Source organism: Trematomus bernacchii, unplaced genomic scaffold, assembly GCF_902827165.1.
Source record: "Trematomus bernacchii unplaced genomic scaffold, fTreBer1.1, whole genome shotgun sequence".
NCBI classification, from domain to species: Eukaryota; Metazoa; Chordata; class Actinopteri; order Perciformes; family Nototheniidae; genus Trematomus; species Trematomus bernacchii.
This window is the reverse complement of record NW_022987588.1, coordinates 5,116,327-5,139,241: the sequence shown is the minus strand read 5'-3', so window position 1 is coordinate 5,139,241 and position 22,915 is coordinate 5,116,327. Positions and strand designations below refer to the sequence as shown.

The window sequence follows — 22,915 nt, the reverse complement described above, 5'->3', positions numbered from 1 at the left end:
ATCGCCGACCCGGAAGCCTGTCCGCTCCTCGCAGCAGATCGCAGCAACGAGCCTCTCAACGTCCCGACCAATCAGAGCACACTGGGCTCACATTTAGGGGGGGGGGGGCAGGAGCTCCAACAAGCCGTTTAGGACAGAGAGTGAATACCGGTGAATACACATAGTGATACTTTACAGAGATGCTGTATGAGAAACCAATGTGAGTTTGGAAAATTGCACAGTATAAATCTATTTTAGTAGACCTCAACAATGGAATTATGATCAGTGGAAATGGCCATGACATGGGCCCTTTAAGAAAAAAACACTATCACTACTCGAATAATTTTTATATTATATTTTGACACACTCATGTGCAATATTCACTCCTGTAATTTACGCTTTATTTTTTTCAATTTGGAAACATTAACAGTTACTTCTATATTTTGATAATGGTCAGTTAAAAAAAAAGAAAAAAAAGAAAAAAAAAAAAAAGAGTACTGCTACTTAAGTTTTGTAAATTATTAATAACATGTGCATAGTTTTTTTTTTATATCGCATGTAATTATACTTTTTACTTTAATCTGCACTGTATTGCTGTTGTAATGCCGTCAATTTCCCTGTTGCAGTTAAAATAGAGGTAATCTAATTCTGATATAAAGTAGGTATTTTCAAATTTAAGTGATCATGCACATTTTTTGTAGAAATGCAATAAATAATTAAATACTTTTACTAATTCAATGTAAAAAAACACCTTCTAAAAGATGTATTTATCATTGAATACCCGTTATGTTTAATATAATAGATGTTGCACACTGGAGGGCGCTGCAAGCCACAGCTTTCCAGCAGAGAGGCAGTAAAGGGACATCGTGAGCGGTTCCGTTATGGCTGCAACAATAAATTGCATGACACCAACAATACACACATATTCCAAGAGATGGCAATGTAGGATTGTGTTGATCACACCTCGGTGACATCCAGGAGTAGAAAACGATAATTAGAGAAGATTCAATTTGACAGAGCAGCCAGTAACACTTTAGTTTTCATAGCCAGTTTTAATTCAACTGTGACTAAATAAAAAGAACGGAACACATGCTTCATCTTGCAGTTTGTATATTTATTTTAAAGCAACTTCTTTGTAAAATATAAATACAAATTATGAGATATTTTAATTACAAAGTTAAAACAAAAATGAACACACAAACAATTACTTTACTGCAGTAGCCTCCCTGTTATATACAAGCTCTGTGCCGAAGGGGTAAATATCAACATTATCTTAAAACTTTATTATACAAACAATTTTGTAGTTTCGCATGTTAAATTACAGACTAACAGGAAGCAATGTGAACATTTAAAAAAAGATACAACCAAATTGCTCCCGAGGCTCAAGCTAACGCTCAAGTCTGAGGAGAAAAAAAAGACAGGACATCATGTGCTTCCGATCAACACAAATACCACATTCAATAGCACAGTCTCAGTACTATCCTGTACAGCTACACACATGCACATGTGCTGCGTGCTCACACACTCCATCCAATCGCTGACAACACAATACACTGTTGTCATACAAAATCTTTCAGAGGAGTTGTGAGCAACATCGGAAAGAAAGAAAAATCTCTTGATATTATATATATATATATATATATTTATTTATTTATACATATATTAATTTATAAAAATAAGACCATTATTATGTCTGTAGAGTCACAAATGTGTTGATTCTCAGTTAACGGAGGGACGCGTTTCAGCAGCCAATCAGCAGCAGGTCAGTCCATCTGTACAGTGCTGGGCCGAAGCGCATGAACTAAAAGTCAGGCTAAGGCAAATCATCAAACCCTCTGGGGGGGGGGGTCTAAAGAGACTGCAGTCGTTTAGGATCAAGGTCCAGGGTGCAGTGGCTCAAGGGGTCAGGAGGAGCCCAACTTTCCATTAGCCTTGATTTTGTCCTTCAGTTTGTCCCCTGGGTGGTCCCAGCGGTCGTCCAGGCACTCCAGGGTGGAGCCGAGCAGCGCCGCCAGCTCCCCGCTGTCCTCCACCAGGTCTAACAGGTCCTTGCTGTCCGCGTGGAAGCCCTCCAGCTCCTCTGGGCAGGAGAACAGCTGCGACAGCGAGGCCTGCCGGTAAAACTCCGCCTCTGCCACCGTCACCACCTCCATGTGTGGGAAAGCCTGTCGGAAACCGCGACCAGACATCCGCAGTCTGCGAAGCACGTCCGACAGAAGCAGCCAGTTTCTGGGCCTGAAAAGAGGGAATCAAGCAATGTTTAGAAATCAAGGCCAACAGAGAGGTTTTTTTTCTTTTTAAAATGGGAGTCTGCTGTTGAGATCAAAGCTTACCCCTGAGAGAGGGACACCTGGATGTTGTAGCAAGGCAGCAGAGGGCGGTCAGAGAACTCAAACTCAAACACCTCCCTTTTATCATCCTCATCCTCGTCCTCTGGGCCCGGGGGGTCAGCCAGGATGTCATAGACACCGCCCTCTTCGCTCAACTCTGAAACACACACAAGAACCCACATGAATAATGTTTACTTAGCATCTACATAATCATAAAAAAACACTCAAAACTAGATGGCATTGAAGATGTTTAAAATGACTTGGTAAGCACTAAAACAAACAGCGTGCTGATCCGTACTCACCACACACAGCGCTGCCATAGAATTCCCAATAAAGCCCCGGGTCGTCATCTGAGCGGCCCTGAAGGTCAGCAAAATAATCTATGGAGAGAAGAAAGGAGCGGAGCCTGTTATTCAAGAGCTGGAGCCTCGGGGACAGGCAGAGAGGCAAAGACAATTGCCCTTTAAGACTACAGCAGAAAAATGGATAAAGAGCACGGTAAAGACGGAGAGGAGGAGGGATGTGTCAAGAGAGAAAAGAGAAATGAACAGAGCCAATGTTCGCGGTGGGGAGGGGGGGGGGGGGTGCTGATGGTCAGGGGCCAGCGGCTGTACCACGGGGGAGGAGAGCGACTGTCTCCGCCGGGTTAGAGCTGGCTCAGCTCAGCGCAGGGCTGCCAGGAATCAAACAAGAACCACACACAGTCGCTGAGTCCACACACACACACACACACACACACACAGGAAACAAACAAGCAGAGGGAGATGGATAAGCACACACAGCGAGAGCAAAGTGTGTATTCAGCACGCGCTCGCACACACACATTCACAGAGTGAGAGCTGGGCTTTGTGCCAGTGCTGAGGCGTGGGGCGTCTGGCGTGTGTTTGGAGGGATTAACGGCCTCCAGATGAGTGGGACCAGGTGGGGGGGGGGGGCAGCAATCGCTCGCTCTCACTAATTTTCTCCGGTGCGGCTCGATCTCCCTCTCTCCCCGCTCCGTCAATCTCGCAGTCATCGATCCGTCCAGCCATGCTCTTTTCAAAATGCAACACCATCTTTCCAAGCATCTACATATAAATCTCCCTTTTGCACTAAACCTGCGCCGACCGTGAACTAACACCTGTTCATTTTCACCCTGATCTACCGTCTTTTCTCCCGCGGCTTGTCTCTTTTAGTAAATCCCCTGCTGAGTCGGAGTCAGATAATCGGTTTTAACTAGCTGCATGTTCATGTAATATTAAGCACCTGGCTGCAGGAGGAAGCGTGTGCCTGTGTATGCTCTCATTTCCTCCTTCTGTACACAAACTCGCCGAGTCTCCACTTTCCTGCAAACATCCAGACGAGCCCTCTGACACTCACGCCCCGAACACAGACCACGTCACACTCATGCGTGGCAGCCTTGTGAAAAGACTCTCACACACACGCACACAAAGGCAGAGTCTCCAGCCAGTGCGAAGCCCATTTCCGCACGTACGCTGAGCAAACACAGTTGGCGTTGCTTAGTAACCAGATAGAGGAGCTCAGAGGCTGTATCACGCACCCCGGCGGGTTGAGACTCCCTGTCTAACAGGTGGTCGAGGGAGGGGGGAGAGGAGCAAGGGGGGAGGGCGCTGGAGGGGAAATGGGATGACAGAGACAGACATGTCTTGTAGCGACGGTTGGGAAGAGGGTTTACAGAAAGAGACTCAACAGGTTGCACAGAGGTCAGCGCTTTGAGAGAACAGCAAACAGTGGATGAGTCAAGATTGGGGCGTTTGGGAACTCTGTTGCAGACTGATCTTTTCCCAAATTAACCCTTCCTCCACCTCCATTTCCAATCTCCTGCTAACTGGAAACCCTCTTATACTTATTAATTCACTGCTTTTTTCCAGCATGAATGATTGATGTGGTCAAAGATAAATTAATATTCAAATTTCCTGGCTTTTGCATTCCACTTTGAATACAGGAGGTATGAAACTTTCAACGACTGCACTCGTTGCAAAACAGTTAACTGCGCTGCCATTATTGGATTTCAGGTAATAAAACCCGTCAAATCCAATCATATTACAAAAGCAAAAATGGGTCATGTCCTCTATTTGTAATTTACAGATTTTAGATGGAACTTCCAGACCATTAAGTATTAAAACGGCAGGCCTGTTTGCAAGCCCTTTTTTCTCAAACTCAACAAAACTAGCTTTATTGCTGCTTCTGATTACTTGGATGTTTATTATCCTAGTTCATGGATTAACATTATTCCTGATTTACAAAGACGTCAAATCCCCTAGTCCTCACTTTTTTTTTTATAGCCAGGAAATTCCATGTCTACTAACTGATCAGACAAGTCCAATCCAGGATCAAACTTTGAATGAAAATGACTGAAGGGGAGAAAAATACTTTCCACAGTAGTTCATTTTGCTTTCATGATTCACAGAGTTTTACTTTGAAGCTTTGAGGTAGGGGAGGATATGGATCACAGCTAGTAACATCAGTGTTTCTATATTCCTGACTAAACCCCGTCTATGAATATAACGTAGAGCCAGCAGGATCTTACCGCTGAGGAAGCGCTGCATGCCGTCACTGTGGGTCATCTTCAGCAGGCCGCGGCCGGAGTATGTGGCCAGGGTGGGGTCAGCGCCATAAGAAAGCAGGACTCGAACAACGTCCAGATGGTCATTCTCCACAGCGTCGTGAATCGGTCTTGACACACAAATGTACAGAGTTTAATATGGTGATGGAGTTTCAAAACAGCATTACAAATATAAACCCCTCTCAGTCATTTTGATACTGTGATAATTGATGGCTTCTTTGTCATTTTTGCAGCAATGTTTCTGGTAGAATTATTTACATGTACGTTTTCTTATTAACCATTTTGTCTGTTAAAATGCTGCTGGTCCTGCATGTCTCTAATATCGCTCAACAAGCATGAAGCAGCATTACGTTTTTGAACTCCAGAAAACTGCATGTTGCAAATCTTTTTTGCTGTTTGTCATTGCCTAAAATAAATTCAAATAATGCAAAGTTATTTTTGTGTTTTTTTAAACCCGTCTTATTCTATTCAAGCTTCACTTTCCATTTGCTTGGCTCTTTATTGAGTTATTGCTGAAATGTGCTTTATTAATAAACGTATCTGCCACTTGCATGTACACAAAGTATATGCAATTTATATATATAGGACACTTTTTTGATTTTAGAAATGGCAGCACCATTGTAACTCTAAAACCACTAACGTTGCAAATCTGGAAATGCTTTATTAAAAGCTGCTACACAATGCACCGTTAAGACTGTGCACAGTGTCCTAGAACAGACCCCCTACTGTACATTTTAATAACACAGCAACAGAATCACTATTCACTCCAATTTAAAACTGCAGCTAATCTCTCAAATCACTGCTCTTGCCAAGCAAATGTCAAATCAATCCCAGAAATGTTGCTATGAGCAAACTCAAATAACTTAATTGATGACTAAGTCTGACTCACCCTATTCGAACAAGCAGAAAGAAAACGGAAAGAAAAGTTTGTTTGTTTATGCCAGTGTGATTTTGTGTGCATATGAATGATGTTTACCTAGTGCCATCCTGTGCGCTGCAATTGATGTCCGCCCCGTAATCCAGCAGGTGTTGGACTATGCTGAGCCAGCCGCGGGCGCACGCCTCGTGCAGAGCGCAGTATCCGGCGTAGTCTCTGTGATTCACCTCACTTACTCGGTTTTCCAGGCAGTACAGCACCACCTCCTAAAGAGAGCCAACACAGAGGGAGAGGAGGGTTTAATGCGTGAGATTGGGAGTGCTTGGATTTATATGTGGCGACAACCCAAGCAACACAAGAGCCACACACGAGTCAGACGGAGCAGACGCAGACGCAAACAGTCCTTTCCTTTACAGTTCCTGTGGGAGAGAAATTAAGGAAAGGAGGAACTGAGTGCGTTCCTGTGCTGGACAAACACACACACTCACAAATGCTCCGTATTACTAGAGCTGGCGCCAAAACACATCGAGGAGACTAAGTGTGACTCAACTGTATTTAGCCTGCCAGACTCTGCTTGTGCATGTGCGAGTGTGTGTGTGCGTGTGTGTGTGCGAGTGTGTGTGTGTGAGTGTGTGAGTGTGTATGGATGTGCGTGCCATGGTTGGGACAGGACGCCGCTGTTGCAGCCAGTTAGGATGGCTGGGCTGTGAACACAGCATAATGGAAGCGGAACAAAGAGATTTGATAGAGGCGCTCAAGAGCTGGAAGCGTTTCCTCTGGTCTCGGGCTGTGACAGTTGGGCATCCAGCACTAAGTAGTCAGACTGGTTTTTATTGGACGTGAGCGGTGTCTGCTGCTACCAAACAGAGACCAGACAGAGAGATATGGAGACGTCCAGCAGTGTGCGGAAATAGGGCCTGTCAAACAAGTGTGTGTTTCAACACTGTGGGAATGTGTTTTTATCTGTGTGGAAACGCAACTTAGTGTGCAACTGGCAGCAGTATTTGCAGACCTTTGGAAAAATAAACAGAAAATGCCTAATTTGAATATATTTAATAATGTATATGTGTGAATGCAAGACTCATACATCCTGACACACTCATACTCCGTCCTGCTAACAGTTCTGTGCCAAGGGGAGGAAAGCTGCTCATCTGAACCTGGGGAACGACTCCAAACTTCCATTTCTATGCTAATTCGAGCCTGCCTTCTAGTCCAAGTATTTATCTCTCTCTCTCTTACTCCCGCTCTCTCTCTTTCAGCACAGGGCGGATGGAGGGAGGAAGAGGGATGGAAAGACAGTCGGCGAAGAGAAAACAGGCTGACAGAGGGATAAGACGAGGGCTGGAGAGAGGACAGAAGAACGGGAGAAAAAGAGAAGCAACACACCAACAGATGACAGATTAATGAATCTGTGGATGAAATCTGCCGGGGCTGTCCTCTGGGCTGCAGCTGATAATAACAAGAGATGAAAGGGTGGTAGTGCAAAGTGGGCTGGGGGGGGGTAGTGATAGGAGCGAACGGAGGAGAGTCAATGAGAAGTGGAAAGTGGGGCCGAGAGAAAAGAAGTGAGCAAGTGTGAGCAAGAAAAAGTGCGAGAGAAAAAGATAAATGGGGGGGGGGAGTGGGACATCGCTCCAACTGGTTTTCACTCGCTGCCAACACTCTGTTTGCCTGCTGGAGAGAGATTCAGGAGCGCTGTGCTGAAGCTCCCCTCTGGGGGATTCCACTCGCTCTCGGTGTGTGTGTGTGTGTGTGTGTGTGTGTGTGTGTGTGTGTGTGTGTGTGTGTGTGTGTGCCGATCTGTACGAGGGAATGAGAGCAAGTGTTGGAGAGACTGACGGGTAGAGAGTGTCGATATGCAGCTTGCCTAAGTGTGTGTATGTGTGTTCGTACGTGTATTTCTGTGCCGCTGACGAGTATGTGTGTGTGCGTGTGGCTGTGGAGGCGTAGCGCTAAACCTCCGAAGCCGTGTTTAATATCGCTGGGAGAGAGCGAGGAGCTTAACACGAGAGCCCCGGCTTCCCGCCACACACACACACACACACACACAGAAACACACAGAAACACACACACTCCTCCGCAGTAAAATGAGACACCACTCCCCCCTCCTCTTTCCCTCCGTCCTCTAATCTCCCTCTCTAGAATGCTTCCCTGCGCTCGCCTGCAATCAATGCATCACTCAGACATTTAACCCCTTATAGCGCTGCCTTGTATGCGCCTATAATACAACAGATGTGTGTGTGTGCGTGTGAGTATTTAAATGCGCATGACATGTGCAGGTAATGCATGAATGGCTCTCCATGTGTGATAAAGAGCCAAACGTCTAAGCAGTGAGTTTGATGCCTGCCTTGACAAGTGCAGCGTGTTGATGTTCGTGTGTTTGTGAATGTGTTTGTGTAAGAGCCAGCCTGCTGTTGAATGACTGCTGGGGTGACAGTGGAAGCCCCATAATATAACCATCGCATATACGGTTAATTCATCTCACACTGACAAAAAAAAGACCGGTTTTCACTTGTAATATTCAGTCAAAATAAATTAATCCAGTCTCAAACAAAATAGCTATATTTAACTGTTCTGGTTATACCATAAAGCATAAGGCGTTGCTAAATTAATTGTAAATATCCTTGCCTATGAGTCTTTGAAAGCTTGGTGATGTAGTGACTTAGGGCTAATTGCCAAACTACTGTGGTTAGCGAAACAACTGCTAGCATGCTATACACTACTGCAGCTAGCACAATGTTAACAAATTAAATAATACCAGTCAGCAAAATAGCTAGCTGGCTAATCGCTTTCTAAAAAACAATCTAATTGTTAGCTAAAAACAGTTAAAAGCTAACTAGCTTGGTTACCAACTAGATAATATGTTTAAATGGGGAATTGAAGATGATTTATTTGCCCACTGTGTCTCGACCAGACCCCTCCGGATTAAAATTGTAGAGTTACATGTATGATATTCGATGGGTTGACACAGCGAGGGATAGTTTTCTGTTTCATGAAAGGTCAATATTCTCAAGACTGTTGTCGCAAATGTGCGAGTCAAAGTTCACTACAGTTACATTTGAAAAGTCAGTGTGGATTTATTTCAGAAGCAAATCCACTAAGTGCCATGAGTCTGGTCCTAGGGGTTGCCATCATAGATGTTGGTCTGACTAAGGCTCTTAAAATGCAATCTAGTTTTCCTCTTTGCCTGGATCATACATGGATTTAAGAGGGAAAATCAGAAGTGATTCATGTGAGGAGAATAAATGACAGATTGCACCTTTATCTGAGCTTTCAATGGGCAGAGCTGAGGGGCCCCGGCACGAGGGGGAGAGGGATGAAGACATCCGCAGAATCTCTCCTCATTACCATTTCAAATGCTCAGAGAGCGAGGCAGACGAGGGAGAGAGAGAGAATAAAAGGGGAGTGAGCGAGGGGAGGAAGAAAGAGAGAGTGGGCTTTCATGTGCAGAGGCACGGATCACAAAACTAAACGAACATGAAATATGCACGGTGTCGGCTGGGCATCGAGAACAGCACAGAGTAGTGCGTGTGTGTGTGTGTTAAATTACATGCATGTGTGCATGAGGTGATTCCACATGTGCAGGTCTGTACAAGAAAAAGGACGCCTGTTCATTTGCTTACAACCGCTGTTTCTCTGTACGAGTGTGTTTGAGTGTGTGTGTAGTGAGCATGTAGGCTGTGTGTGTGCGCAATTCTGAATTTGCATGTGCAGGTCTGTGTGTGTGTGTGGGCGTCAGCAGCGAGTGTGGAGAGTTGTCGCTGTGTGCAGCATATGGAGGGGAACACGTCAGGATGCCTGTGCATGTGCTTATTGGGACATAACGCATTTCTCCGTGCGTATTTGTGTGTGTGCTCGTAATCAGCATGAGCTGTGTGTGTGTGTGTGCCTCTGTCTCTCAGGCCCTCATATCTCTCTGCCTGTGTGTGATAAGCCCAGAGCTCGCGGCGCTAAAACACCAGCGCGAGACAAGCGCTCTGTGCGTCTACAGGCTTGTATGCAAGTGTGTGTGTGGGGCGGTATGCATAAATTGGTGTGTCTCTGCGCACGTCTGAGTGTGCGTGTGGGTATGTGTGTGTGTGAGTGAGCCCCAGGGGTCTGCCCCAGGCTTATCACACACAGGCAGTGAGAGACGAGCTTCCTGAGAGAGAGAGAGAAAGAGAGAGGGAAAGAAAGGAAGGGAGGGAGGGAGGGAGGGAGCGAGGAGGCGGGGGTGTTGTTTGCGCAGCGGTCAGCGCCTTGTTTGTGTAGTCTCAGGTTTTCTCCTCCCTCCTCCCTCTCTCTCTCTCCCTCTCCACACGCGGAGCGCAGGAAGGGAAAAATACGAAGGGGTTCGGAAAAAAAAGAGGAGAGGGAGGGAAAAAAAACGTTCGAGAGACGCATAAATCAGAGAGACGAGCCAGCTTCTCTCCAGCACGGCTGACTGAACCCTGCTGCTGCGCTGCACCCTGTGCGTGTGTGTGTGTGTGTGTGCGTGTGTGTGTGTAAGCAAGGGAGAAAAACAGCCGCCGCCACTGCTAACCACAGTCACCACGGCACATTAGAGGGCCATTAGAACGCGATTATACTCCCAGTGCTTACCTCTCATTCACACTCTTGCTCTCTCACTCTGACTCACACATAATCACAGACACACACACACACACATATACACACACACCTCATCATCATAAATGTGTACAACAAACACACAAAACCATAAAGCAACCGGTTAATGAGCAACAAAAGATACCCACACCTATTTACAGTTCTGTGAAGATACCTCTGCTGGTGATAAAACTGATCACGTGCGCACACACACACACCAACACACACACACACAGAGATAGCATCAGAGGTGAGTGACTGTCGGGTGGACACATCACAATCTGCAGCTCAAGTGGCATAAAAACCATTTGGATCAATAAATCAATTTGTCAAATCTGTCAACAACGAGGGAGACACGCTCAGGCTAATACACAGGAACACAAGGGACGATGCGAGCGAGACAGCGGGCCATCCAACTTTAATTAAAAGCTTTTCCGAGCAATTGGAGTTGTGAGATTCAGGAGAATATTATACACCGGTCTCATTCATTCTTGTATGTGTGGAGAACGAGCGGATCTGGTTTCGGAGCGAACGATCGGAAGCTACACAAAGAAAGAAGAAAAAAACTCCCGATGCTGGAGAGAGGCAGCGAGCATCAGTCTCCGTATAATGATCCCACCGATCCCTCATGCTGTCTGCGCACGCACGCACGCACGCACGCACGCACGCACGCACATGCTCGTGTGTGTGTGTGTGCCTGCGTGTGTGTCACACTTCGCCTCACGGAAAATTAATGAGATGTGAGAGCGGAGCGAGGCAAGAGGAGGGGAGGGTGTGTGTGTGTGTGTGTGTGTGTGTGTGTGTGTGTGTGTGTGTGTGTGTGTCACGGGGAGGAGGAGGAAGAGGGGTGCCAACGACAATCTGAGTCACAAAGAGAGGAAGAGAAAGAGTGCCGAGAGGAAAAAGGGGGGGGGGGGGGGGGGGGGGGGAGAGCAGAAACCTGAGAGAAAGAGAGCGTAGCGGGCAAGAAGAGCAACAACAAAAAAGATGGAGTATGCAGAGAACAAAGCGTGAGTAAGGGGGAAATAGGAGGAAATGATGCAAAAAGCATGAGTTAGCTAGAGAGAGGAAGAATAGGACAGATGCAAGAGAGGAAAAAACTATTTTGAAAAGAAGAGCCAAGTTATGTCTGCCAGAGTCACAGACGGGAACAAAGTAGAGGGAGAAAATGAGCTCAATTTAAGAAGAGAGAGAGGGGGGGGGGGGGGGAAGATTTGCAAGTGACGATGAAGTGTAAGAGTGTAAAATGTGAAGAGCGAAAGAGATGAGGGAGGATGACTATGAGGAAAGCCTATTACCTCGTAGCCGAGCCGCGCAGCTCTCTGGAGCAGAGTCTCTCCGGCGTTCTTGTTCACGATTAGCCGCCGAGCCTCTGGCGGGATGGGACGCACCGCGGGGGGCTCAGCAGGGGGGGTCCGGTGCACTCCCACCAGCTCGGGGGCAGCGCCGCACGCTCTGCCGTTCACCTGGGGCTGCAGGCAGGGCGGACAGAGCGTGGCGGGGGAGCAGGGCTTGACTGGAGAGCAGGGATAATGATTAGGAGAGGCAGCTCCCTTCCTCGGAGCGCCGCGCTGATCACTCAGCTGGGGAGAGAGAGAGAGAGGGAGAGAGAGAGGGGCAGAGAGAGTTAGAGCCACATAGCAGACTGCACACACTCACACATGGACGCTCAAGAGCACATGTTTGAAGTTACACACACATTCACACAGTCGAGATGCGTGTATATTAATTCAAACTCACATAAGTGTATTGATTTTTATAATGAAGCAAATAAAACGTTTTTTATTAAAGTATGACTTGGGTTTACATCCAGAAATAATTATATTTTGTTAAATTAAGCTCAATTTATATTCTCAGCAAAAAGCCAATTCCTCTCTAGTCTTAACATGCTTTCTTTTTATTTTTTAAATTATAAATACTACCAACATATAGCTTAAAATAAAGACACATTTTTCTATTTGGATGATTACTGTATTGAAGACGGTACGCATCATTGAATAACCCACACACATACGGCTTTCACACCAACTGTTCACACCCCAAACGCAGCACTTTTCTTTAACCGCTAAACCAACAGAGCCCTCGCAGCGCAACACAGGAGAGAAGGAGCTGCCTGCCTGTGTGTATGCGAGAGTGTGTGTGTGTGTGTGAGTGAAGTGCGTGCCCTCTCAGTGGAATTCCATGTCGAAGCAGCTGTCAGGCTGAGGAGGAGCAGGGGCGGAGAGCAGCGCGGGCGGAAAACAACTAGCCTTCTTTTTTTTTTTCCCTCTTTTGAACTCCGGCACTTCATACGCTCGACCATGGCTGCCACATTCCTCAGTGTGTGTGTGTGTGTGTGTGTGTATGTATGAGAGGGAGAGTGTGTGTGTGTGTGTGTATAGGCAGCCTTGTGCTCGGCGCTGAGTGCGATGTCTAATTGCTCAGGGGTTTTGTTGTTATGTCAGGAATGCTCTCCAACACACAGACACTCACAGCCTTGGCACGCACTCGCACACAGAACAGCGTCGATGACACACGTTCCACAATTAAGGCCAGAGACAAACATGCATTCATGCAGGCGCTCTGCAGGGAGTCGATAAGGGCACAAGGAGGTCAAAGCTCCAGCAGCCCTCTAAACATTGTAAACATACTTCCTTCCTCTCTCTCTCTCCCTCCCTGCCTCTCTCCCAGCTGCATAATCAGAGGCGCCGACAGGCATACTGAAACAGACTCCGCTGCTGCTGCTAACATCCAGACGGCCGTATCGTGGCCAGACACCCTATCAGCGCTCACCTTGTCATCCTCAGCTGCTCCCAGATCAGCCGCGCAGCGCTGGCCTGGGCTGTTAGGTGTGGCCTCTTTCCGTTTCTCCCGCTCCCGCTCCCTCTGACTGGTGTGTTTGGTTTTGCACGGCCGCTTGCCCTTGGGTTTGTCCGTGTCACTATGGCGACGGGGCTTGATGGGAGGGGGGCCTCCCACGGACGGATCTGGGGCCGGAGAGGGGGGGCCCCTCCTCGGCTCCTTGAGGCCACGGTCACCTGAGAAGGGGCCCTGCGGGTGAGCCCTGTCCTTCAGTTGGCTGGGGGGAAGGGGAGAAGCAGCTACTCCTGGAGGAGAGGGGGGGGGAGAGAGAGAGAGAGAGAGAGAGTGAGCGGCTGATAGTGCGAGATCTCAGTGAAAGGGGGAGGATGGGAAGGTATTGCAAGGCCATCTCTCACCCTCTGTTGGTTTATTAATGAGCGCACAGAGCTGTCTGGGAGCGCAGCATGCCTGCTCGCTCAGGAAGGAAAATAATTTAAAAAATAACACACACTCACACACAAACACCCTCATAGTAACTTGTGCACACTCATTCACTGCAGCAAGGACACTGCTATGAGTAATCTCCTTAAACAAATGTGGCACTGTCTGGTTTCAGCCTCTTATATTACATGTTTACACGGGGAGAAAAACCTGCCCTTGAAACCACAATGTCAAAATGCTGCTAAATAGCCAAATGGAAATACATTTCCTCCTAACGATTATTCCAAAGCATTTCAAACTACTCAAGGAATGTGTTCTAGGTCTGATTTGTGTTGCAACCAAACCTTGAGAATAAACAGTCCATTATATCAGTCCTAGTTTGAGAAACAATGAAGTTAAATTATATATTTGGCTATTGCCTAAACACACAGCCACTGTCGATGTAACCACTGATGCTAAATTGGCCATATATTTCAAATACGAGATCCTTAACAGCGATTAACATGTCTTATCCGATTAGTGAGTTCCTGAAAAAAAAAAATGTAAGAAAAGACAGACCACAGCCCTGACCGACACAAAGTCGACTAACCGCATTCATTGTAAAACATGGCTGTTGCCAGGGTGATATTATCTAGAAAAAGGTGAATTTCACTGTGTGGTTTTGGCAGGAAACATAAAACCAAAATATCCCCTGCTTTATTCACTTCCTTTAATCTCTCTCCTGCTCTTTTATTCTCTCTCTTCGTCTGTGCCTCCCTGTCAGTTTGGGCGCTCGAAAAAGGGAAAGTCCCCGCCCCTCCCCCCCCACCCCACCCCACACACACCCCACACACACCCTCCCTTTCCCTGTGACTTGTCATGAGGGGGGAAAAGAAAGAGAAAAACCATTGATCACACATTAGTCACACCACACCTGCCCACGCATATCTCTACCAGCCACTTCCCTCATTCTCACTTTCATGGTTCTCTCAGAGCCCGCTGACGACCAGCTGAATAAAAAGCCCCAAACCACAGGGGGTTGGGTATTTTTCTCTTTTTTTAGTCCCCAGGACCAGTTTTTCTGATTCCTCAGCTTTTTTTCTGGCAGGAGGAAGTATTCTCTACCTCATTTCCTTTGCCCCCTCCCAGAAGGCTCACGGGAAATCCCCCCCCAAAGTCAGCCCGCTCAACAAGAAAGTGAAATGTGAGCCAAAGATAGATTTCCGTTACCCTAGCTGAACTCGGAGATACAGCAGCGGTTTGCACGGCTGGCGGTTCATTCTTACCATTAAGTAGCTTCTCGCAGCCCCACTTCCTGTTGATCTCGGCTCTGTGCGCCGCGGCTCGGTCCTCCGGCTCCCCGGGCCGAGCTTTGCGTTCCCGTATGCTCTGGGCCGGGGCGATCAATCGTTGCTGGGGCCACAGCCGCTCCTGTTTGATCAGGCAGCCGTCGGGGGAAGCTGCGCCGGCGGCTGGCTTGCTGAGTCGCAGCCCCTTCAGCTCGATGCAGACCTTGAGCTTCCGGACCTCGTCGTCATCATCTTCATCAGGACTGGCCTGCTCGCGCTCATCTGAAGATAAACAAAACACAGAATTTGCTTTCTTCTCTCATATGGAACTATATTGCCTAAAGGTGTCACTGTAAAATGTTGGTATTTTTCAAGTCTTATTATCTAGTTAAAGATTAGATAGAAGACTATTCTCATCCCTCACAACGGTTTTCACTGTTTCGGAAGACGCTACTCTCACCTTGTGCACACAAAACTATTCAATGTACACACCTACTGACCTGCAGACAACCGTGCACACAGAATAGAGACCATTAATCACTAGTTTCTTATGGCTTGTAAAAACCCACATTAGCCTTACATTAAACACAAATGCAGGAAGGCATGGAGAACAGACAGATTGCGGAGAAAAATGGAGGAAGAGAAGGCAAGAATCGGGCGGAGAAACAAAGCAATAAAGACTGAAGAAGCAGAGGGAGGGTTCTCCCCCTTGAAATTCACAGGGGAAGGGTATTTGACTTGTCTGCCAGTGCCGGGGAGAGCAAGCGCAATACGGCATGCCAGGAAGGAAAAAAAGGAAAAGGAAACCCAAACAGATGAGGAGAAAAAAGAAAAGGAGATGAGATGAGATGAGAAGAAAAGAGCAGCTTTGAAGAGGGTGGGTAAGCGCAGCGGAGGAACGGGAGAGCTGAAAGAAGAGAGAGAGAATGGCTGTCCCTCTTCCTCGCTTCTCCCTCGCACTCCGCTCAAAGGCAGGATTAAACACTTTTCTGAGCTGGCTGCCACACAGAGCGAAAGATGGGACAGAGAGGGGTACCGGGGGGAGGAGAGCGGGGGTTGGGAGGGAGCGGGTTTAAGGTGGAATTGATTGGGAAGAAGCAAAAGAAAGAAAGATTTCCTTCAAAAGAACAAGGGATGAGACCCAGCTCAGCAGAACACGGGATGAAGGGGAAAGAACGAGCGGAATTCGAAAGACACGCGGAAAGCAGATGGAAAGAAAGGAGGGAGATGAACATGTGTTTGACGTTGCATGTTGAAGAAAGTCTCACCTGTAGAAATCCTGGCTCTTTTCTCGGGGTGGAAGACCCTTTCTGCTTCCTCCCACTCCGAGTCCTCCCGTTCGGGCCTTGAGGCAGAGCTGGCGTTTCCTGCTGGCTCCGAAGCCGGGGCTATGCTTCTCCTCAGGGAACCCTTTTGCCGGTGTCAGAATGGGGGGCAAACAGTGACCTCCTTCGAGCTCCCTCTTCAACTTCCTGACTCCATCGTTTAGCCCTTCTTGCCCGGCACCCTCTCGGGCCCTATGCCCTGGGGACAAAGGCTCGATCTGGCCCCCACACCTCTGGAGGACTGGAACTCTGTTGTTAGCGTACGCCGGCGACAGGACACCTGAGCAGAGCGAAAGGGACAGACGGATGGAAATATGGGGCAGGGAGGAAGTAGGGGGGAGGGGGGTGTGGGGTGTGGGCAGAGGCAGACATAAGCAAGAGAAGATGAAAGGGGGACATGGGGAGGGAATGCAGACAGACAGACCACAAAGCAGACAGACAGAAAGAGAGCAGGGGGGAGACAGGGTGGGGGGGGGGGGTTGACAGAGGGAGAGTGCCAGTTAAACACCATCCAGCTTTTATTCCACTTCTAAAAGACAGGCAGTAAAACTTTGATGGGGTAAAGACTTTTTAATCTGATGTGAGCCGAGCCAATGGGCTGACTGGAGCGGCAGGAAAACATCCTGTGCACTCGCTGCACACGACGACTCCTATCCCCCCCCCCCCCCCCCTCTTTCTCTGTCCTCCCCCACGGCATGACCGCACCACACCCTTCGCACACTGAGCGTGACTCTTCCCCCCGTCTCCTCGACTCCCTCTCCCTCTCTGTCTCTCTCCATGCCATAATTAGGCTCGCACGTCAGCCGCGGCCTCGCTCCAACACACAGCTGGGCTCCCGGCCAACCTAACTAACCCCCCCCCCACCCTCCTCCCTCTCTCTTTCCGTTGCGCTCTCCCATCCGCTTTCACCCGCTAGCTTCCCCCCCCCCCCCCCCTCTGCTTTCACTCTCTCTCTCACTCACGCAATCTCTGCCCCTCCTTCTCCCCTTGCCCTCCCTCTCGATCGTCTCTCCGCGCAGATAAGCACAAAAGACTTCTTGAAAATAAAACTCCCCCCTCAGTGTCTCTCTCGCTGGCTCCTTCGCTTGCGCTGCTGCTAGCTTGAGTGCACAAATGTGTGTGTGTGTGTGAGAGTGATTTGAGTCTGTGTGTGTGTGTGTGGAAGAGCGTGTCTTTTTTTAGAGTGACCCGGTCTTGCCTCAGCATTTGCTGCAAGTGCACGCGAGTGTGTACGCGCACCTATTGTTTGTGTGTTCCTCTCCGAGTGTTCATTTGCAGAGTGGATGCATGCGTGCGTGTGTGTGTGTGTGTGTGTGTGCATTACGAGTGTGTTTGTGTGTGGTGCTGGGTTACTCACCCTCCCTCTCTTCCCTCCTGGTGGTGTGTTGGCAGTGTTCCAGCACTCGCTCTCTGCGCTGGCCGTCTGCCAGCTCCCGTCCTGCTGCCGAGGCAGACACACACACACCGCCGCCCTCCTTCTCCTTCAGCTCCAGCTCCGAGAACCGCATCATTGCCCGCTGTGCGCACACACACACACAAATGCAGAGAAAACCCATGAAAACCACTCATCTTCTGCCCACGCCGCACACAGACCTCTCTAAGCCTCAATCTGGCCTCAACAGCTACAGAAGCAAATATTGCGTCAGAAATCACATTGTCTTAAATTCAAAGAAAATGCCAAAGAAATTAAACCCACACACACACACACACACACATACACGAACGCACACAGGACACAAAAAAAAAGGTAGACAGATAAATCACAAGCATGGCATCAAGACACAGATTAGACTACTGCAGCCACTGTGAGTCCATGCACTCTGGGCATTAAATCCTGGCATCTCCCTTCCTGAAACATAAACATGGCTAGGAAACATATACATCTAAGCCCTGAGGCAGAGAGAGGAGATGAAAAAGAGGAAAGAAGAGAGTGGGGAAAAAAGAGGTGTGCAGCGATACAGAGTACAAAAGGAGACAGAGCCCATCAGAGGCAGATGTGATAAGAAATGTAAAGAACTGACCTCCCAGTTAGCTGCAGGTTGACTTATATTACTCCCCTCTCGTGATAAGACTTCCATCTAAGCAATTAGAATGGGGGGGCTCAATATATCTGTCCATCATTTCATCTTGTTTTATGAATTTATGTCATGTTTCTCCACAAGTTTCTTTACACACAATAGGCAGCCACAATCCCACAAAATAACACAATCAAATCAAAGTGACTCAACAGGTCAATTAACACTGCATCAAAAGTATCAAATCATTTCTGAACTGCATGAATGACACATTTGCAAAAAAGAGAATCAAAACAATATGATCATTTTTTTAAGCATGATTGATACTGGTAATTCAGTTTTAGCTGTCTCATTGAGTTGTTTTTCAAACAAGACTCCCACATCTCATTTCTTCTTTTTTTTTTTACATGTCCAGAAATAGAGCGTTTGATATTTTTGTGTTGCAGCTGTGCATTGACAAGCATGACACAGACAAAACCACAGTTTTCTAGGGCGCATTCACAACATAGACAGACATGTGCAACCTATTAAGATATCCGCCTCTGAGGCCAGTGGATAATATAGCATAGGGTTTGTTTGTGTTTCTATGCTGAACATTGAGCACATAAGAAACCAGAGATAACCGTCTAAAATATATAGCTGTCTGAAGAGCAGGGGATGAAGGCATGGGACTTTGCTGTAATTGTGCGTTTATAGTCATTTGATGCGTGTTAGGAGAGGGGGTCTTTTAGCCAATCAGGTGAGGAGAATTATGACCTTGGACAGCAACCAGGCAGGGCAACATGGGCCATCAGGGGAAGGGTTAAGGGAGGGGGGAGATCGACTAGCGGGTGGGGGCATGCAGAAAGCCTAAGAGGAACCCCAGACAGGGCAGCTGCTGGATTTGACGCCTACTGCAAGCCCTCCACTGCCCCTAACCTAAGGGTTAAGCATAGCCAAAGGCGGTGTGAACTGTGAGGCTGCCACAGTCATGCTCTGAAACTACAGTATATAGCTCTTATAGCACAGTCAGCACTAACACATGCTTTAGCCCCAAGGCAGTCACACAAGGACAAGCACGTACGTACGGACACACAAAACACGCACGCACAGAAATAACCTTTACAATGAATGCTCGCTAATCAACATACAGAGAAGGCAGCCCTGGTTAACCTTTGAACTGCCCTCCCTGATGGAGGACCTCCACTGGCCTTGCACCAGCTCACTAAGACAATGATAAACTATAAGGGGAGAGTCCAGCCTATGGCCAGGACAGTAGCACGACAGCATTTATATGATTCTGTCCTGTGTTGTAAATGCAGAGTATGCCAATTTCATGCAGGGGTTGTTCTACAGGCAGTTCTAAATATTGCAGCAAGGGAATTCAAAATGGCCCTTTTGGGTTTATTCCTTGGTGGATGTTCGAATTAAAAGCATGTTTGAATGTCTGCATATAAGAAACAATTGGTCATAACGACCTCTTTTCAGCCCACCAACAACTTGAGCCAAATATATCCTGTACTTTATATACGACACACACATACACACACAGAAGAGTTAACGGCCTTACCTGCAGGGCTCTCTGTTCGCGGCTCAGCTTGCTGGAGTCAGCATACAGCTCAGTGGTGACACATTTAATGCGGTCGCCAACGAAGCCTGTGGAGTTAGCGATCCTCTTGGCCAGACTTGATCTACGAGAGCCTCTAGGTGAAGACAGACCATCCTCTTCATCGTCCTCATCCCCTTCTCCGTGAGACTCCCCGAGGTCAACAATACTGTCTTCCTTTTCAGTCTCCCCTTCATACACTCTCTCTTCCTTCACCACATCTATGAAGTGTTGAGACGAGTGACGAGCCCGGATGTCTCTGTCCCCTTTGTGTTTACCAGAGCTGCGCTCCCCAGATGTGCGGGCACAGCGCAAGGTGCTCTGGTCTTGGTCTTCAACATCTGGGCTTGGGCTCCGTTCCTCTGAGCTCTCCTCTCCTCGGGTGAACTGCCCTGGAGAATTTGGCAACATGCTAGATATTCCCCCAGGACAGCCCGTCTCCTGGAAAACGTTTGGTTTCCCAAAGGGCGTTTCTGGGTGTCTATCGGAGTGATTGGGCTTCAGGGTTGGGCTTTGTCCCGAGTGGATTGGATAAGGATGGGAAAGGTGGGGTTGGTGTTTTAGCTCATAGTCAGTCTTTGTCAGATTTTGGTTACTATGACAACATTCATTTTGGTTAACCTTGCTGCTGGTCTCAGCGGAGGGCTGTTTGTGGACTGTTGGGGTAGACTCAATATCTGTGTCTGAATGTACAAGGTCGATGCAGACAATCTTTTCTCTGAATGTTGAAGAGGATGTTTTGCTATGATTGCGACTCGGTCCTTCCTTATCAGACTTTATTTGGCTTCCTTCACTCATCTCTTTCCCAATGTTGTGATCTCTGTGGACCCTGCCTTCTTCGACAGCTCCCCGGGATTTTTCCTGTCCCCGGTGCTTCAAAGTTGCCTCTCCTCTTTCTGCCAGCTTTTCTGAGGGAGTGTGCATCAGGGGATGGGCCATCTCCTGTGTGTTATACGTGAGGTATTCCCCTCCTGGACCAGCTGGGAGGTTGTGGTAGGGTAAAGGGTGTTTTGCTAAGTGGGGTGGGTAAAGGCTGTTGCTGCCCAGCAATACTGGGTGAGGGTAGACTGGTCCTTTCCCTGGAATCGGCAGGGAGTGTAGTGCCATGCCATCAGGGATGGGGTAGTGCAGGTATCGGTTGGCATAAGCCAAACTGTGGTTCAGGTAAGCGTCACTTTGAGGAAGGTAAAGGTGGCCAGGAGGGTGACCATTCTCTAAACAGGGCCTCTTGTAGGAAGACAGCTCTGGAGTCGTTCCTTCTCTCTTCTGTGAGGGCTTTTCAATCCCCTCTCTGTGGTGGCCCGGATGTTCTGAATGGCTAGGGCTGTGATTGACCCACTCACCATTGGGTTTGGGAGATATAGCCCTGGAGCTGACATGAGAGGAGTGTTGAGTGGAGGGAACATTATGGTTTGGCTCTCCTATCCTTGGACAGGATGAGCTACGTTGCTGAGGGAGTACCCTCTCCAGACCCTTTTGTTTGATGACAGAGGGTGAGGAGCCTTTGGCTTGTGAAAGGCCCAGGTCTCCGTTAGGCCTTGGAGAGGGGGGCAGGCCGGGTGTGTGCTGAGTACGGGAAGGGGAAGGGCTAGGTACAACCCAGGAGGAGTGTAAAGTGCTGATCATTTCTGGCCTCTCAGGGACCTTTGAAGAAGTGCTGCTGACCACAGAGTGGGGGTGGGAGGAAGGAGAGAGAGACAGGTTTTCTTTTAGAAGCTCCCGATTAGGAGGCAATCCATATCGTGCGCTTGATGGTATAGCGTCCATTTTAACTGGGAAACCATTGGGAGCCAACCCAAACTCAAGCATTCTTCCAGACAAATCCAAGGGCTTCTCTGGCAAGTCTTTGGTTGCTTTGTGTTGGTGAGCTGGCTTCTCACAATTGGCTTTTGAAGGGGACCTGCTATGTCTCCTCTCAACCCCTGCACTTCTTTGTTCCCCGTCTCTTGGCCTAGATTTGTGGGGGCTAGGTCGGGCAGGAGAAGGCTGCTCTGCTGCCATGCTGCTTACAGAGAATGGGTGAGGAATGGACTGTGTGGATGAGGATGATACTGATGCAGCTGATGAGGTGGCTGGGTGTCCTATCCTAGAGACTGCTCTTTGTAAATCCAGTGAATTGTCAATGAGTGTGGGAGGAGGGGGGGGTTGGGGTTGGCGGGAAGACGCATGAGGAGAAGAATCAGTAGGCAGACTATTATTATTCCCACCATTGGAGCCACTAGTGCTACTGGTATTATTGTTGTTGCTAGTAGTCTTCCTAGAGGGAGGTCTACTTGGTCTGCTGCTCCTGCTTGGGGAGCGGTCTCTGTCCATAGCAGCCTGATGGTGCTGAGAATGAGGGGAAGGTTGGTGAAGCTGCTGTGCAAACTGAGGCGCAACACCGAGCCCCTTGTCCTGGCAGTGTACCAGTGAAGTGGGGGCCACTGTGACTGTAGGAATCCTCATAGGAGGCGCCACCATGGGAGAAGAGATGGGGGACTGAGGATAGTGAGGCATATAGTAGAGCCTCTCAGCGGCAGAGGGGTTTACATTACCAGACGCGTAGGCCAGGTGCTGGGGAAGATAGGGGTTGGGTTGGCTCATCAAGGAGGCTTTGTACATATTTAGAGCCGCGTACTTGGATGTGTCCATGAAGGGATACATGCTCGCTTCAGGGTAGGGGTTGAACCACGGCAGGCGGAGGTAGCCGCCACCAGCACCTGCCAAGCCCAGCTCAGAGACCTTTTCTCCATGCCCTAATCTGCGGTCCAAGCCTAAACCTTCAGTTCCGGGAATCATCATAGGCTTGTGGAGTCCTGGAGGAGTGCCTTTGTAAAGACCCAGGTATCCATTACTGGGCTTACGACTGTCCAGAGGGCCATCAGAATTGTAGATGAGCTCTTGGAGACCATCTCTGTTATAAGTGAGGGGGTGTGAGGGCCCCTCACGGCTCTTCTCCGCCGGTAGTGCTCTGATGCCTGGGTACACAACCCCTCCATGGAGACGAAGACCATCGTGCATCAGGGTGCCTCGGTCCAGCCCCATTGCTGCCAGGGGCGTTAACCTTGCATCCACCTGCAGCAAAAAGGGACGCCAGAGAAATTAATTTGACCATCATCAGAGAAATCAGATCAGTAGTGTGCATGCACATAGTGAAACACACCCAATTTCCATGTAATGAT

At 48.3% G+C, this 22,915-nt stretch overlaps 1 protein-coding gene across 1 annotated transcript in view; it reads right to left on the bottom strand.

The window, feature by feature from the left end:
- Window positions 1-1,074: 1,074 nt before the first annotated feature.
- Window positions 1,075-22,915, bottom strand: part of bcor (BCL6 corepressor) — a 33,011-nt gene continuing 11,170 nt past the window's right edge. The window contains 13 exon segments of the mRNA XM_034128544.1: window positions 1,075-2,214; window positions 2,313-2,466; window positions 2,612-2,689; window positions 4,840-4,985; window positions 5,852-6,018; window positions 11,638-11,922; window positions 13,112-13,425; window positions 14,827-15,111; window positions 16,098-16,170; window positions 16,172-16,434; window positions 17,512-17,671; window positions 18,176-18,232; window positions 19,719-22,808. Of these exon segments, the coding sequence (XP_033984435.1) occupies window positions 1,884-2,214; window positions 2,313-2,466; window positions 2,612-2,689; window positions 4,840-4,985; window positions 5,852-6,018; window positions 11,638-11,922; window positions 13,112-13,425; window positions 14,827-15,111; window positions 16,098-16,170; window positions 16,172-16,434; window positions 17,512-17,671; window positions 18,176-18,232; window positions 19,719-22,808 (5,403 nt within the window). The 3' untranslated portion in view covers window positions 1,075-1,883.